The following is a 16,942-nucleotide window of genomic DNA, read 5'->3' as shown; positions in this document are numbered from 1 at the left end:
CTATATGTACATATACAAAGCAATAAATACTGAAGCTGTATAAAAAGGGGATTTTCTGTGGAAGTGTGACTCAAATGTAATTCACAAGCTTCTCTATCGACTCTAGTCCCACCACAAATAACCTCTATTAGGATATAAAAAAAAATGTTTTTGTACATACAGTAAATACATACATAGCTTATTGAGATCATATGCACTGCATTACAAACTGCAGGATGAAACTTAATCAACATCATACATACATCAACAGATCCTACAGTGAATCGCCAAGTCATTTCATATAAATGATGACTTGATCATAGCTAGATAGCCAGATACTTACTAGTACAGTTTTTATTTACTAAATGTGTTGCTGATGTTAATTTTGCAATTCATTTGTAAGTTGTTGCTAAGTTGTTGGTTAGTGCTGCTTCTGGGACTTTTGTACTCTCACCATAATTAATAGGTATATATCTATACTATATTATAGAATAATGATGAGATCACCCTGATATCACCCTGCTCAAAAATGTGTTTGCAACTTAACATTTCATAAATCTTGTCTGTTTAGGTGTTAGAGTGTTTTGTTTGTGTAACAATGGTTATTTATAAGGTGTTGTCAATTTATTCACACTACATCACACAGTGTTTACTTGTATTTTATTGTAGACTGATAGCCATATTTTTGGCTGATTTAAATTATTCTCCTCTCTGACCTCATACAGTATTATTGCAAACCACATAGGATGTGCATTAGAGAGTACTATGGGATTTAATGTGCGCATTGATTTCCTCATGTGTCTGTGAGAGACAGAGCAGCTGTGTTTTGACAACTCTGGTCATTTAGTATTAGAGCAATAAGCAGATTACAGTACAACTTGTGTATATGTTTGCCATGGAAAGCAGTTGTTTTACTGTGACCCACATAGAGAATGACCATTAATTTAGTTCTGTCGCCAGTCTGCCACACATCTTCTATATGTTTTTTGTTTAACTTGGGAAAGGAAAAACTATAATTATGTTCAATTACTAAGGACAAATGTCTGACTAGCTTTTACATCACAACTGTCTACATCCTGAACATGAGCTACTTTCATGTAATGTCTCTCAGGGGTGTTTCCTGTTTGCTCACAAATGACCTCAGATACTCTTGTGATGTTCATGTGTTAAAACAAGAAACTGCCTCCAAAAAAACAAGGTATAATTTGAAGGTTGGAATAAAAGTAAAAGACTCCCAAAAAACTCAACCCACACCAGTTACTTAAAACGTCTTTTGTGTCAAGAATGCACATTAATAATAATGGACAACTGAGGAAATTATGAATCACATGTGTGGGTTGTTGAGTAGAGTGGACTTTAAATGGATTTTTTTCTCATCAACATAAAAATACTGAAAGCAGGGGAGTGACTGAGTGAGTGAGGCAGGGAGCCCTTCAAGTTTTAAAGTTTATATGAAACTTAATAGCATTAAGTGTGATCATGAATTAATTAATCCGTCCATCCATTATCCCAACTGCTTACCTTAAGGCTTGTGGGCGTGCTGGAGCCTATCCCAGCAGTCTTAAGGCATCGGGCGGCATATACCCTGAATTGATTGTCAGCCAATCGCAGGGCACACATAGACAAACAACCATTCAAACTCACATTCACACCTCCAAACAATTTAGAGTGTTCTATCAACCTACCATGCAAATTTTTGGAATGTGGGAGGAAACCGGAGTACCCGGAGAAAACCCACGCAGGCAAGGGGAGAACATGCAAACTCCACACAGGAAGGCCAGAGCCTGAAATCAACCCCACAACCTCTGCATTGTGAGGCGGACGTGCTAACTGTTATTGAAACACTGTTTCATGCAAACATATATCCCGGTTAACAGAGTCCCCAAATACTATCTGTGCTGGAAATTAACTCATTAAAACCCAAAAACGTATACATATGTTTTTTTAATACTTTGTCCTTCACTGCCAAAAACCTTTTTTTATATGTTTTTTTTTTATGGTAGAGCATAAAAAAGGCTTTGATACAGCTTCTGACATGAAGCGGTCACTTAAAGCAATGGTAGTTATTACAAAAAACGGCCAGCAGGTGGCAACAGTGTATAAGAGATCAGCCAGGGCAATGTTGCAACAAGCTCTTATCAACTTAGCTATATTCTAATTATAATTGCTACAAAACAGAAACAGATACAAATATACAGTTTTTCCTGATGAAAGAAGAGACTTTAATCTTTCTTTTGGTTGGTTCCATGTTTTTATAGCAATAGAAAATAATATTCTGTGGAACTTGCAAAATCAATCAAAATTCAGTAAAACAGCTGGGAGTGAAGTGGGTTGCTTCAGTGAAAATGGCTGGGAGTAAATGAGTTAATGACGTAGATGGCATCAAAAATACATTCAGACTACTGTTGTACCAAATAACATACTGCATCATTTATGAATTCCCTGGGCTACAGGGTAAACTACTGCCACTGTAGACTAGAAGTATCTGTTGACAGACAGAAATAGTCACAGACGCACACAAAGACACACACCCAGTCACTCACAAACAACCACCATATTTTCGTTGAATGCACAACATGCCGCTGCCTCCCATGGGTGTTTGAAGGCGGGGTCACTACGGTCATGTTTCCCTCCTCTCATCGCTCCATGACAGACTGACCTTGTTATGTAACCATGTAATCATAGCAACAGAGACCCTCACTACACATGTTTACTAGGGGTGTAATGGGCTATGTATTCATCCCAAACCGTCTTTGTTCGGACGTCATGGTTTGGTGTTCATTGCAATAGCTACACTCCAAACTAGGTGGCGGTACTTTGCCTAAAAAAAGTTTGCCTATAGAAATCTATGCAGTTTGCCAACCAACAGAAGACAAAAAAAAGGAGAAAAAAGTTTGTGTGTGTTAGTGTTCATGGTGTGTTCAGATGACAGACAGGAGATTGAAGACCCACCGGATTCATTTAAATCTGCTGTGTGGGTAAATTTTGAGTTCCGTGCGGCATACAACAGCTTTGACATGTGAGTGATGGATTTGACGAGGACAGTGTGTCAGCATTGTTTGACAGTTGTGCAGCATGTCCATGGAAACACATCAAACATTCATTTGTTCATGCTAATGCCTATTCGACAGCATCAACCAGGTCAACAGTTCAACAACTTATCCCCACTCTTTTTAGAAAGTGTCTAGATTTGAAAGCACTATGTGAATGCAAATGAGCCAAATTGAGGAGGTTCTTCACAATTTTGGAAAGGAATGTAGTTTGAAGCATGTGTGAACAGTTTTTGGAGCTATATCAGCTTTTGCTAGCAAATGTATTGTTGCGCAGAACTGTAAGACTGTTTGGCCAAATTATCTTATGGTTTTAAGAATGTCTTCTCTGTTTCAAGAAATGAGTCAAACCAAAAGGAGAACAACTGTAAGACTTTACAGTTGCAATGCATCTAACTTTAGAAGTGGTGTTATGCACCACACTTATTGTACTTCAAAGTCTGCGGGCATCTGATTTGTGGATGGTTCGTGAGGATAAGCAGTTCAGATGAATGGATGGATGGATGTTTTAAATACATATCCATACATAAATTAGTTTCAACTGCATTGATACATGAAAAAGTATTTATTGCACACAAGAAATACACATATAAATATATTAAAAAACAAAAAACAAAACCTGAAACCAATACTAAAACAAATTTTAAAAAACTCACACCCACACTTGTGCCAGGGTATGAATTTGTATTGTATTTTTCTAATATTTACCCACAGTTTAGCAATCTGTACCCACAGTTTAACACATCAATAAGAAACACACGAAGAAACGGTATTGTGACGTCATGTTGGAAAGGATACTGTTTAATAGCTCTTTGTGCTAAAATTGCCATAAAATGAATAAAAGAAGAAATACATGGTGATTATTTTAGCATACCACACCGACCAAAACCGATTGGTCGGGACAGGAAGCCCTGCAGCAGCCAGCACACTGTCAAATTGTGACATTTGTTTTAGCTCGCATAACAAAGACTAATGCTAACATGTAATGTGTCGCGCACATGAGCCGTGAAGCACTCCTGCTCTCGCCATAGATCCTCCAATATCGGCAATTCGGCAAACCTGCTGTACAGTATTCAGTTTAGTTTCCGCAAGCGCTTCGTCTACTGGGAGAAATGGGTAAATTTGATGTGAGGATTAGTTATGTATTTCACAAACAATGGATAACTGAAATGAGTAGCGACGCTAAAGTTGGCTCTATCGTTGTGCTCCTGTCTATTAAGCCTATATTTTAAAACCTAAACCGCAATTGCATTTTCTGGCCTGAAGATGGGAGTGTTTTCACAGTTTTGCATTGGTGAAGACGTTGGTTTCTTCGTGGCCTACTGTTTAAAAAAAACACATAGAATTTAACCTGCTCTCATTTCAGCAAAATCAAAATAGCATGGCATTTCTAGCCTGTTTCACACTCAACACAACCCCAGTTTTCAAATAAATCAAGCTTGTATCTATATTTTCGAGTGTTCTTCTTCGTTTCTTATTGATGTGCTATAAACTGTGGGAACAGACTGCTAAACTGTGGGTACATATTAGTAAACTGTGGATACAGACTAGTAAACTGCAAAAACAAAAACAAAATTTGTACCCTGGCACCAGAGGAGCTCCGTAGATAGGTAATTAAAACTACATTTAAAAAATAAACACAAACAAAATGTTTACACATTAAAAACATTAAATAACTAAACTTTTAGAACCCTGGTCTGAAATTGCTGGACTGTGACATGAAGTTGACTTTATTTAAAAATGTATAGACAAACTTGTTGCCTTACAAAAGTTAATGTGACTGGTTAGAGGAACTTGATTTGATTAATTTAGTCACTGAGTGAGCCACACTCAAATTTACCTAAAACAAATTTAGGATTAGAGTAATTTATTTTGAGAGTCCAGTACAGTAAGTTACCTGTCTTTATACGGTATATGTAGTGAACGAAGAGGAGTTGAAATTGGTCACTGAATGCCTTTAACTCCTGTGTGTAGAAAACTGAGTACTAGAGTACTTATGTGCACTCAATCTGCTATAATGGCAAATGAGAGGCACGTGAAGAAGCTACGCGAAACGAGGCCACTTGGTAATTAGCGTTGGCAACATGAGTTCTAACTTATCCTAAGACAATGGTTTTCAAGTCCTGTATGATTTACAGTTCAAATGGTGAATTTTGCCAAAACCAGATCAAACATTTATTTTGAATAGTGTTTAATTTACGGTTACCATCACATAGTATGACTGATAGTTAACATAGTAGTGCCTTTCACTGTAATATTTATTTAAATTCCATTTTACTGACATTCACCCCTAGCAAAGCACACTATACTCAAGACAACAGTTTACAAAGGAGCAAAATATATACTTTCAAAAATCAGTGTGCTAAATATAAAAAACCCTGCAGTGCCAAAAAGTCTTGATGACTTGTCTAGCTCTCGTTTTCTTTTCTTTTTTTGGTCAGTGTCAAAATTCATTTGCGGAACAAAACATTTAAATTAACTTTATTCATTTATTTATTTATATATATATTTATTTTACATCAAGTTAAGAATGATTTCTGAAATGACAACTTATTGATTTAAAATTAGTGTTAATTGCTAGTTAATAAAAACTAATTTTGGTTTAATTGTCATTTATAGTGGATTTGTACGTTGCCATTTAGCTGTGAAGAGAAAATAGACACTCATGCTGTGTTCTCTGATTGATGGACTGTACGTATTAAATATGCAGCATCAAAGTGGAGCGTACTGCCTTTGAACTGTCAGACTTCCTCTTTTCATTCATTTATTCATCACTCTGGAGCTCCTTTCCTCTCCCTTCCCTTCCAGCCCTCTTCTTGCTGTGACTCTTCATGTCTCCATTTGTGCTTTTCTTGTGTTTTTAGGCAATTATTTAAAACTGACATTTGGTCTACAGTGACTTCATCATTGTATCTTCTTAAGTCCTCATTCTCATAATAATGCTACTTAGTTTTTGTTTCATTGTTAACCAAATTGTGTGTGTGTTCTTTTCTTCCTGTGCAGGCCTTTAAGCCAGTGGTGGGCAAGAGCCTATTGTCATCAGTAACAGCGGTGGAATTCTTACTAGACCGACATCTGGACTTCTTGTCTGACCATTCAGCCTACCAACCATACCAGGTAAATATAATCACTAAGCGTTTCATTACTAATTGACAAACCCATCGGTACACATGCACTACAGGATAAGTATTTATAGTAAATTGTTTCAGCAATCTTTGAGAATTATGGCCACATACATATAGAGTGCCTTGCAAAAGTATTAGCCTGTAATCAGCTGTCGCAACTAACTTTTATAGATTTTATATATTGTACTATTGCTTAATTATAACAACAGTTTTAATGACTATTTCCCAAGATATTGTTGCCAAGGTTACGAAATACGAGTTGGTGTGTATTACAATTTAAGGCAAATATAACATCAAGTAGAATTAACTGTATAGCGCCAAACTTCATAGTTGCACTCAAAGCTTTATAGGTAGGTGCATTAGTCTCAGCCAAATCCATCTCGTAGTTCATGAGAAATAGCGTTACTAATGAAATCACATAAAACTACGACAATCCCTTGTTACCAACCAAGCAACCAAGGCTGGAATGCTCAATTTTTCAAATCACTTTATTTATATTTTTTTGTTGAAGTTTGAATAGTTTAAATTCACTATTTTCCTTTTGCTTAAAAATTAACTTTTATGGTTATGACATGGGCAATTTTCATAAGAAATTAGAATTCAGCATGGCCAAGTACATTGTGTGAAGTTTTGTAGAGATATGTTGAGAAATAGTGAAGTGATAGTGTATTACTCTAATTTGAAGATGTTTTTGATCAGATTTTCAATATGACACATAAGTGTTTGCCAAAACGAACACAAAAAGATAAATTTCTCCGGAATGCCTCATCCGATTTTCAAAATTCTTCCTGCATTGTGCTCTGGTTGACGTGGCCTTTCCGACCAGACCGCACATTTTGACAGATTCTCATTTTTGGGAAATCCTTTCACATTGCTACTCTAATAACCTGCGCAGGAAATTATGTAGAGTACATTTAACTATATTTAGAGTGGGAACAAATAGACAAAGATTTAGGGTAATATTTACACTTGGAAGAGAGTAAAATAAAGAATTGAGGAAAAATAAATAAAAGTCACTCAAAAGTTGAGGAACAAACTCATGAGAGACAGCCAATCTACTCCCTGAGCCACGCAGCTCTTGCTGTGTTACTATATTGCTCATGTCAGCTGGAATCTTCTTAACTCCAAGCATCTAAAATCATTGTTTTTCATCTCCTGTTGGAGATAAGTGAACAGTAGTAGGGGCATAGCTCAGGTGGTTACGTCGTAGTCTCCGAAGTTGAAGGTTGTGAGTTCGTTCCTCATGCCTTGAGTTGCTTTTTTTCTTTTCAATTTTTTTCTTTTACTCTCTTCCAAGTGTAAATATTAGCCTACTCTAAAACTGAGTCTATTTGGTCCTACTCTAAATAGAGTCAAATTTACTGTGTAAGAAGAACCATGATTTTTGGAATGTCAGGAAGCCAGAGAAAGCGGAAGCCACAGTAATTAGAGAAACCCCATGTTAGCATGGTGGGAACAGGCAAACACAAGCCGGAGCCCAGATTTGAACCCCAAACCTCAAAACTATGTGGCGGATATGCAATATGCTTGAAACTCAAATGTGTACTGAGGCAATCAAATCCGGCACGCACATGACATATACATTATGCAAATTATGAGCACCCGTTTACAGTATAACAGGCTGTATTCGGAAATTAATCTCTCTGAACACACACACACTCAAAATAAATTTTGGAACGCAGCCCTAATTGATGGCAGCAAATGAGTTCAAGTTGAATATAACTTCTGCTTCTAACTACGGAAAAGTTTTTCTTTTTATTTTGAAATAGCTTACCTTTTATTCTGAATTCTGTGTCACATTGTAGCCAAAGGTAGAATCCTGGTTTGTCATTGCACCTTTTGGTACTGTAAATCCTTTTTGTGATGTAACGAAGCCGCATGGTAAAAGATGTCACAGTTGCATTGACTACTACTATTTCTTCTTCCGCTTCCATTTCTTTGTCTACTTTCTTTTGGCAAATGCTTAATAATGGTAATGCACCAAAAGTATTTGCCAACCGCCAAAATAAAGTCAACATGATTAGGGACAGGGATTTTAGGTGCTAGTCTGGGTATAAATCACAGGACCGGCCAAACTGAAAAGAGTGAGACTTATAGTCTGAAAAATAGTATAATGAATAACCCTACATTTTCAGTCATTCACGCAAGCATTGACTGCAGCAATCTGAAATAAAAAGTGGTACTCTCACTCTCTTCCTGCCACATTCAGGCTCACACTTACATACACACTTAAGAAGCAGGCCGGGTTGACCCCTTCAACAGTGACTTCATTGTACAGTTTATGCCAAACAGATTGTAGCCCCCTCCCTCACAATTCCTCACTCCAGTCTTCCAGACCAACTGGAAAAACAGAGAGGGGAGTGGCCACAGTTTTATTGCTGTCCATTGTGTGTGTGACAGAGAGAGTGAGTAAGAGAAGGACTGTTTTTACAGTTCTGAGGGGTTCAAATGTCTCTAAAATGGGCAGCTCTGTGTGCTGGGCATGGCTGATTTAGCAAGAGGAGAGTGAGTGTGTGTGCGTGTGATATAATGTGAGAGTGACCAAATGGGGGTAGAGAATACAAACTCTTACTGCTGACTCTGTGATTTAGCCAAGCATGCACACACGAAAAGTTGAGAAACTCAAAGTATTATATTTTTCCTCTGTTACTAGCAGCTGTTTTTTTGTCAGTACACTTAGAGCAACAATGTTAGCAATAAAAGTCATTGTCTAACATCTGAACACATTTCAATATGATACCACATCAGTTCTCCTCATCAGTAAACATTGAGGAGTGGTTTTGTGTTTGTAGTCTGTGGCTTAGGGATGAACTGCTCAAGCTTCAAGGGGAGCAGTCGTCTGTTAATGCATGAATGCAGGTCATTCATTTACTCAAACAGCTGAATGGTCTTGGTCTTCGGGCCAGTCGAACAACCTCTGCTGCATTGCCACTATATTTCAACAGATTCTAACTGAAGTACTTGTGAACACTTTTATTAAGTATCAACAGATTTTGATACTGTCAACTATAACTAATTGGCTGTGGTTACTGTGTCGCCTTGGAGTGTCAAAATAGTATACAATGAGCAGGGAAAAAGTGAACATGGCACACTACCCCATAAAGCACAAGATTGTTTTATTTTGTTTGTAGCACATTAACTGAACCGTAAAGTTGAAAAAAGCCATTGGAAACTGGATCTGATCGGCCGTGTCCTGGGCCTCTTGGGGGTGCTGCGTTGGGATACTCTCTCTGGTGTCTGGGGCGCAGTCCGTCGCTCCCTGCCCGGCAACGCAGTTCGGGGTAGGTGGGCCTCCGGGGTGCCCCGTGGTTCCCTCCCCCCTACCCCTTCCTCCCCCTTGCCGCCTCTTCCTCCTCGCCTCCCCCCGCCTGTCCTCCTCCGCCTCCCGGTTCCTTCTACCTCATCACCCTTCCTCCTCCTCCCCCCTTTCCCTGCTGCCCTGCTCGCCTCCCCTTGCCTTTCTTGTCATCTCCTCCCCCTGTCCCGTCCCACTCCCCTGTCTGCCTTCTTCCCCTTCCCCTGGGCCGGGGTCTCCACCGCTGACCCCGGTCTTGCGGCTCCGGGGGCCGGGCGGGTGGGGATAATTCGTGGCCTGTCCCGCTCCAGTGAGCCTCCTGTCACCTTGGGCGGGCCCCGGTATCTGGGGGGCGATTCCTATCGCCCCGCCGTGCTGTCGCCATCTGCCCGCCGGGGTCTCGTTGAGTTGGGGTGGGGGTGGGTGCGCCTGGGTTGGGAGAGGCCCTGCTGGTCGCTCCTCTTAACTCACTCCACTAGTTTTGCACAATACACTTTGTAAATAGACACATAGGGCACATAACATACTCCTTTTGGGGGCATGGGGGGCTCACCGTTTTTGCCCTGCAACTCCCCTCCAATTTTAATGCACTCCAAAATTAGGAGGGCGGTTGAGTCGGGGTGGGGAGCCATCGCTTTGGGTAGACCGCAGTATTAAGCAGTGCTGCGGTCCCCCATCTGTTCCCCCGCCTCGCCACCATGCCCCCATATTTTTTTATGTATCACATACACTCACCAACACATCTCTGGGAAGCAGGTGGATCGGAGCGGGGGGATATCATTTCCATCTGCTCCATCTCACCTGCTCCCAATTTTAATGCACCACACGCAAACACTTGTATATAGACTGGGTGGGTTCACTTCCACGGTGTAGGAGTAGAGTTCGCCAGTCGGCATGCACATATGCACCCACGCGCGCACACGCACACACACACGCACACCTGCACAAAAAAAAAGGGAGGGAGTAATGAGGATGACATGTTGAATCGGTAAGATTACCGAATGAACACTACTGAGCTTTCAGAAAGAAAAGAAAAAAAAGAAACTGGATCTGATCAACATTGATCAACTACTGTAATGTCTATTCTGGTGTGTTTCATATTTTAAAATGATTTTCCCTATATGAATAATAGAAATATCAATACTGTTCCAAGTGTAGCTATCATGAAATATTTTATTAACAATACTAGAAATAAAATTGTAAATACAAAAAAAGTTCAGATTTAATGTGTTTATCTGGCTTTATACACATGAAACATATTTCTACTCTAATGCTTCATCTAATAATTTGGTGTTCTGTTATAAGAGATGCTATATTCTGAGCTGAACTTTTTGCCATTTCTAGGCGGTTAAGCTAAAATGTTACAAGGGCGTCGCAACATTGTTAATTTTAGTAGCAGATAATTGTCATCAATTTAATTTGGTGGCATTGAAGGCAGATGGTTTGGAATGAGAAAGGCCATCTACATGAAGGTGGGAAAACCATCTCAAGACAGAGGTGAGAGCTTACGACACCACCTGTCCCCCACATACATTGCCTTCCCCGTGTCCAATCCAAAGAGAATGATTTTGTAACAAAACACAGTCTCTCTGGCTGTTTGAATCTGCTCCATTTCCTTCTTAGAACTGTAGCAGTATCATGGTATTAAAATTACAGCTCTAAAATTACCTTTTTGTGGGGGGGATTTCGGTTAATGAAAACAGCCACCGCCCTTCTCCTCCCTGTTGCTATACAATATTTAATTTTTTATTTTAAGCAAAATCTTGAATTTTTGGTACCTTAAGAAATGTGATAGATAAATAAATAAATGTGAACATTCATTTTCAGTGTCCCATCACTTGTGAGCTATTTTTAGAACTGACCCATGGGCTACTCATGTAGTACTCGGGGCTAAATAGTACACACAGGCACAATTTTTTTAAGGACTATGTACATCAATTTGTGTAACTGTAATGTGTCTCTTTCATCTAACCTCTCTCAGTTTCCATCATTCTCCCATCTTTGACCACCAAGAAGGACAAAACACAGCCTCTCTGGCTGTTTGAATCTGCTCCATTTTCTTCTTAGAACTGTAGCAGTATCAGGGTATTAAAATGACAACTCTAAAGTTACCTTTTTGTGGGGGGGATTTCCATTAATGAAAACAGCCACCGCCCTCTCCTCCCTGTTGCTATACAATATTTTATTTTTTATTTTAACTCTTTGACCGCCATAAACGTTATAAAACGTTTAGCATAAACCTAGGGAAGGGCGCCGAGGACGTTAACTCTTTGACTGCCATAAACGTTATAAAACGTTTAGCATAAACCTAGGGAAGGGCGCCGAGGACGTTAAAAGACGTCCCCTATGTTTTTTTTTTTTTTTTTCAAAAACGGGTGCAGGAAAGCCTTGGGCAGCTGTGCTGAAAGTATCAGGCAGATATGATTAGTCAAAGACTCGTTTTGGCCCCTAGAGGGCAGCGATGACTCTCTTTGCACAAGGTTGGATGGGCCGCCCACCGTGGGCGTCAGTAGAAGACGTGAGGCGGAGCTAGAGTGTTGAGGAGACAATGGCTGATCAATCCACAATGGCTGCCCAAGCAACCGGTTACAAGCAGCTCACGCTTGAGCATTTTTTTCAAAGACGGAAAGCATCAATCAATACTAAAAAGCGCATTGATGTCAACGATGATGATGACAACGAGCTCTACGCCAAAGTTGGAAGCTTTGGCGTGACTGTTATGAACACGTAGTAAGCCTCACCGGTAAGCGCGGCTAGCGCGGCTAGCGCTGCTAAGGCCGGAAAACGCGCACAATAGCCGGCCGGGTACTTCTACACAATCGGACATTCGATCGGGCGATGGAGAGTTGGCATCGACCAATGCAGATTGATGATGATGATGATGAGGACTCCGAGCTCTACGCCAAAGTTGGAAGCTTTGGCGTGACTGTTATGAACACGTAGTAAGCCTCACCGGCTTAGCGCGGCTAGCGCTGCTAAGGCCGGAAAACGCGGAGCTGCACAAGCGGACATTCGATCGGACAATGAAGAGTACCCCGAGTCCAATGCATATTCATCGGAGGAGCGGGTACAGTCTGATCACGGAGAAGACACTGTTTCTGGACTACGATGCCACCATGAATGGAGTGGATAAAATGGATCAGAACATCTCCTACCACCCGGTATAGCAACTGAAGGACACGGGGAAGCGAGACGTAACGAAACCGTAACGTAACCGTAGCATGATCCTGATATTAGACTTGATGACACACTGCAGTATATACTTGCTATTCCCCGGAAAAAAACGGCCGGCAAGAAAGTGGCGCACGCGAAGAGGCAATCTGTTGTGCAAATGCTGTTGCGTCTCTTTGCACGCAGGAGAGTGTTACAAAAAGAAAAACTGTCGTTGAAACATCCACATATTTGTAAATAGCACCACAGTTGCACACATTTGTAAATAGTTTGCCAAATTGTTGTCAAATTGTTACACTGTTGAATGTAAATAAACGTATTTTGCTATCAAAAAACACTTTTTCATTCTTGGTGGTAGTGTTTTATAGAAGTAAAGCACTATTTAGGTGTTTGTGGCATCATTCATGGACAAAAAGAAGTGTCAAATTCACTAGAATGCATGAAATAATATCGTTTCACTAAAAGCTTGATTTCTCCGTATTTTGGTCCAACACAGGCGAAATTGGGTCAAACTAACCATTTTCTATTGTTGATTACTAAAGAACGGAATAAGGTAGAAACAAACTCTTTTTTTCTGATGAAAGATGAAAGTCCAATCTTTCATTTGGTAGTACGTGTGTTTCCATAGTCCAAACAGAACATTTTCTGTGGACCTTGAAAATCAGTCAAAATGCTTAAATCGGCTGGCACCTTTTCTGAAAACGTCTGGCAGTCAAAGAGTTAAAAGACGTTCACTATGTTTTTTTTGTTTTTTTGGGGAAACGGGTGCAGGAAAGCCTTGGGCAGCTGTGCTGAAAGTATCAGGCAGATCTGGTTAGTAAAAGACTCGTTTTGGCCCCTAGATGGCAGCGATGACTCTCTTTGCACAAGGTTGGATGGGCCGCCCACCGTGGGCGTCAGTAGAAGACGTGAGGCGGAGCTAGAGTGTTGAGGAGACATGGCTGAATAAGCCACAATGGCTGACCAAGCAACCGGTTGCAAGCAGCTCACGCTTGAGCATTTTTTTCAAAGACGGAAAGCATCGATCAATACTAAAAAGCGCATTGATGTCGACTATGATGATGACTCCGAGCTTGACGCCAAAGTTGGAAGCCTTGACGCGACTGTTATGATCACTTAGTAAGCCTCACCGGCTAAGCGCGGCTAGCGCTGCTAAGGCCGGAAAACGCGCACAATAACCGACCGGGTACTTCTACACAATCGGACATTCGATCGGGCGATGGAGAGTTGGCATCGACCAATGCAGATTGATGATGATGATGATGATGGTGAATCCCGAGGTTGACGCCACAGTTGGAAGCCTTGACGCGACTGTTATGATCACGTAGTAAGCCTCACCGGCTAAGCGCGGCTAGCGCGGCTACCGCTGCTAAGGCTGGAAAACGCGCACAATAACCGACCGGGTACTTCTACACAATCGGACATTCGATCGGGCGATGGAGAGTTGGCATCGACCAATGCAGATTGATGATGATGGTGATGGTGAATCCCGAGGTTGACGCCACAGTTGGACGCGGCCTTTATTCTCACGTCATAAAGCATCACCGGCTAGCTCTGCTAACGCCGGAGCTTTCACATGCGGACATTTTGTCGGACAATGAAGAGTACCCCGAGTCCAATGCATATTCATCGGAGGAGCGGGTACAGTCTGATCACGGAGAAGACACTGGTTCTGGACTACGATGCCACCATGAATGGAGTGGATAAAATGGATCAGAACATCTCTTACAACCCGGTTTAGCAGCTGAAGGACATGAGGAAGCGAGACGTAACACCACCGTAGCGTAACCGTAGCATGATCCTGATATTAGACTTGATGGCAACACACACTGCAGTATATACTTGCTATTCCCCGGAAAAAACGGCCTGCAAGAAAGTGGAGCTTTTGCACGCGAAGAGGCAATCTGTTGTGCAAATGCGGTTGCGTCTCCTTGCACGCAGGGGAGAAAAAACAAAAAGAAAAACTCGTTGAAACATCCACATATTTGTAAATAGCACCACAGTTGCACACATTTGTAAATAGTTTGCCAAATTGTTGTCAAATTGTTACACTGTTGAATGTAAATAAACGTATTTTGCTATCAAAAAACGCTTTTTCATTCTTGGTGGTAGTGTTTTATAGAAGTAAAGCACTATTTAGGTGTTTGTGGCATCATTCATGGACAAAAAGAAGTGTAAAATTCACTAGAATGCATGAAATAATATCGTTTCACTAAAAGCTTGATTTCTCCGTATTTGAGTTCAAAACAAGCGAAATCGGATGAAACTAACCATTTTCTATTGTTGATTACTAAAGAACGGAATAAGGTAGAAACAAACTTTTTTCTGATGAAAGATGAAAGTCCAGTCTTTCATTTGGTAGTACGTGTGTTTCCATAGTCCAAACAGAACATTTTATGTGGACCTTGAAAGATCAGTCAAAATGCTTAAATCGGCTGGCACTGACGGCATCCCTTTTCTGAAAACGTCTGGCAGTCAAAGAGTTAAGCAAAATCTTGAATTTTTGGTACCTTAAGAAATGTGATAGATAAATAAATAAATGTGAACATTCATTTTCAGTGTCCCATCACTTGTGAGCTATTTTTAGAACTGACCCATGGGCTACTCATGTAGTACTCGGGGCTAAATAGTACACACAGGCACAATTTTTTTAAGGACTATGTACATCAATTTGTGTAACTGTAATGTGTCTCTTTCATCTAACCTCTCTTAGTCTCCATCATTCTCCCATCTTTGACCACCAAGAAGGACAAAACACAGTCTCTCTGGCTGTTTGAATCTGCTCCATTTTCTTCTTAGAACTGTAGCAGTATCAGGGTATTAAAATGACAACTCTAAAATTACCTTTTTGTGGGGGGGTTTTCCGTTAATGAAAACAGCCACCGCCCTCTCCTCCCTGTTGCTATACAATATTTTATTTTTTATTTTAAGCAAAATCTTGAATTTTTGGTACCTTAAGAAATGTGATAGATAAATAAATAAATGTGAACATTCATTTTCAATGTCCCATCACTTGTGAACTATTTTTAGAACTGACCCATGGGCTACTCATGTTGTACTCGGGCTAAATAGTACACACAGGCACAATTTTTTGAAGGACTATGTACATCAATTTGTGTAACTGTAATGTGTCTCTTTCATCTAACCTCTCTCAGTCTCCACCATTCTCCCATCTTTGACCACCAAGAAGGAGAAAACAAGTTAATTGGAGGCAATTAACTTCAAAGAGGCGGCTCGTTTACTCAACTCTGTAATCAGCCAATAATATTGTGCCCTGTTTAGGCCCCGTCCACACGAAAACCAGTTTCAATGTATCCTCACAAGTTTCTTACCAATTAGGCCGTTCGTCCACACAATGGAGCTTGAAACAGATCACTTTTGAAACCGGGCTCTAGAGTGGAAAGACTTCAAAACATGCCTTGCACACGTCCGTCTGGACACCATATGCAGGATACTCCAGTGATGATGTAATGGTCGCACCTCGATGACGACGCATTGTCGCAGATTGATGATGTATGCGGCAATTCTCGCGTGACTGCGCGCGAACCGTCAGTCTGTTAACAACAATGGCAGATAGCTGTGTCGTAGTCGTTTTGCACAGCCTCCTTAACTTGCTTATGCTTTTGCAGCAAAAATATTAACTTCTTTATTCCCACGTTCAACAAGCGGTGTTGTACTTGAGTCACCCGCCGTTGTCCCTTCTCCTGTGTTCGTCTTTTTCATGTTGTTTTGATAAACAAATTTAACAGACTAATGGACGCTGCAATTAATTCAGTTCTCACAGAATTACTCACCGTTCCCTTGTTGAATTTGAACAGCGAGAGGCGCTTTGTGCATTTTTACCTGGTAAAGATATTCGTGCTTTCCCTCCCCCCTTCCTTAAGACAAGACGGAAGACGACATTTTCATCCGTTGCATTGATTGGTCAAAACAAACATGGGAGATGATGTAGCATTGTCCAATCTGCTCGAAGTATTGTACATCAAGTCCCTCCTTTCCCGAACAGATCTGGCGAGTGATGTCCCAGATTGATAATGTGATTTATTCCCTCGAGTGAATCACATTTATCAATCTGGCTTGAGAGGTTATGCAAAATGACTTTCATGAGCAAATTGAAAAAATCGAATTAAGGAAATTTGCTATTATCTTTCATTGTTGTTTTGGAAATTTTATGTATCATAAGTACTAATGGTATCGGCACTTGGTATTGGTATCGATGAGTACTGAAGATTTGAGTATTGGTATAGGTATCGGTCTAAAAAAAAGCGGTATGGAACATCCCTACTGTAAACTGTGTGGAGCTATTAGATTGCTAAAAACAC

At 40.5% G+C, this 16,942-nt stretch overlaps 1 protein-coding gene across 2 annotated transcripts in view; it reads left to right on the top strand.

Moving 5' to 3' along the window:
* jmjd1cb (jumonji domain containing 1Cb) overlaps positions 1 to 16,942 on the top strand; it is a 144,677-nt gene that overhangs the window by 86,923 nt on the left and 40,812 nt on the right. For both annotated transcript variants that reach the window (XM_086063683.1, XM_086063684.1), the window contains one exon: positions 6,033 to 6,146. In XM_086063683.1, coding sequence (XP_085919809.1) covers positions 6,033 to 6,146 — 114 coding nt within the window. The remainder of the gene's footprint in view (positions 1 to 6,032; positions 6,147 to 16,942) is intronic.

This window comes from Leptonotus elevatus, chromosome 20, assembly GCF_054856555.1.
Source record: "Leptonotus elevatus isolate MCC_2025b chromosome 20, RoL_Lele_1.0, whole genome shotgun sequence".
Taxonomy (NCBI): Eukaryota; Metazoa; Chordata; class Actinopteri; order Syngnathiformes; family Syngnathidae; genus Leptonotus; species Leptonotus elevatus.
This window is presented reverse-complemented; position numbering and strand designations above follow the sequence as displayed.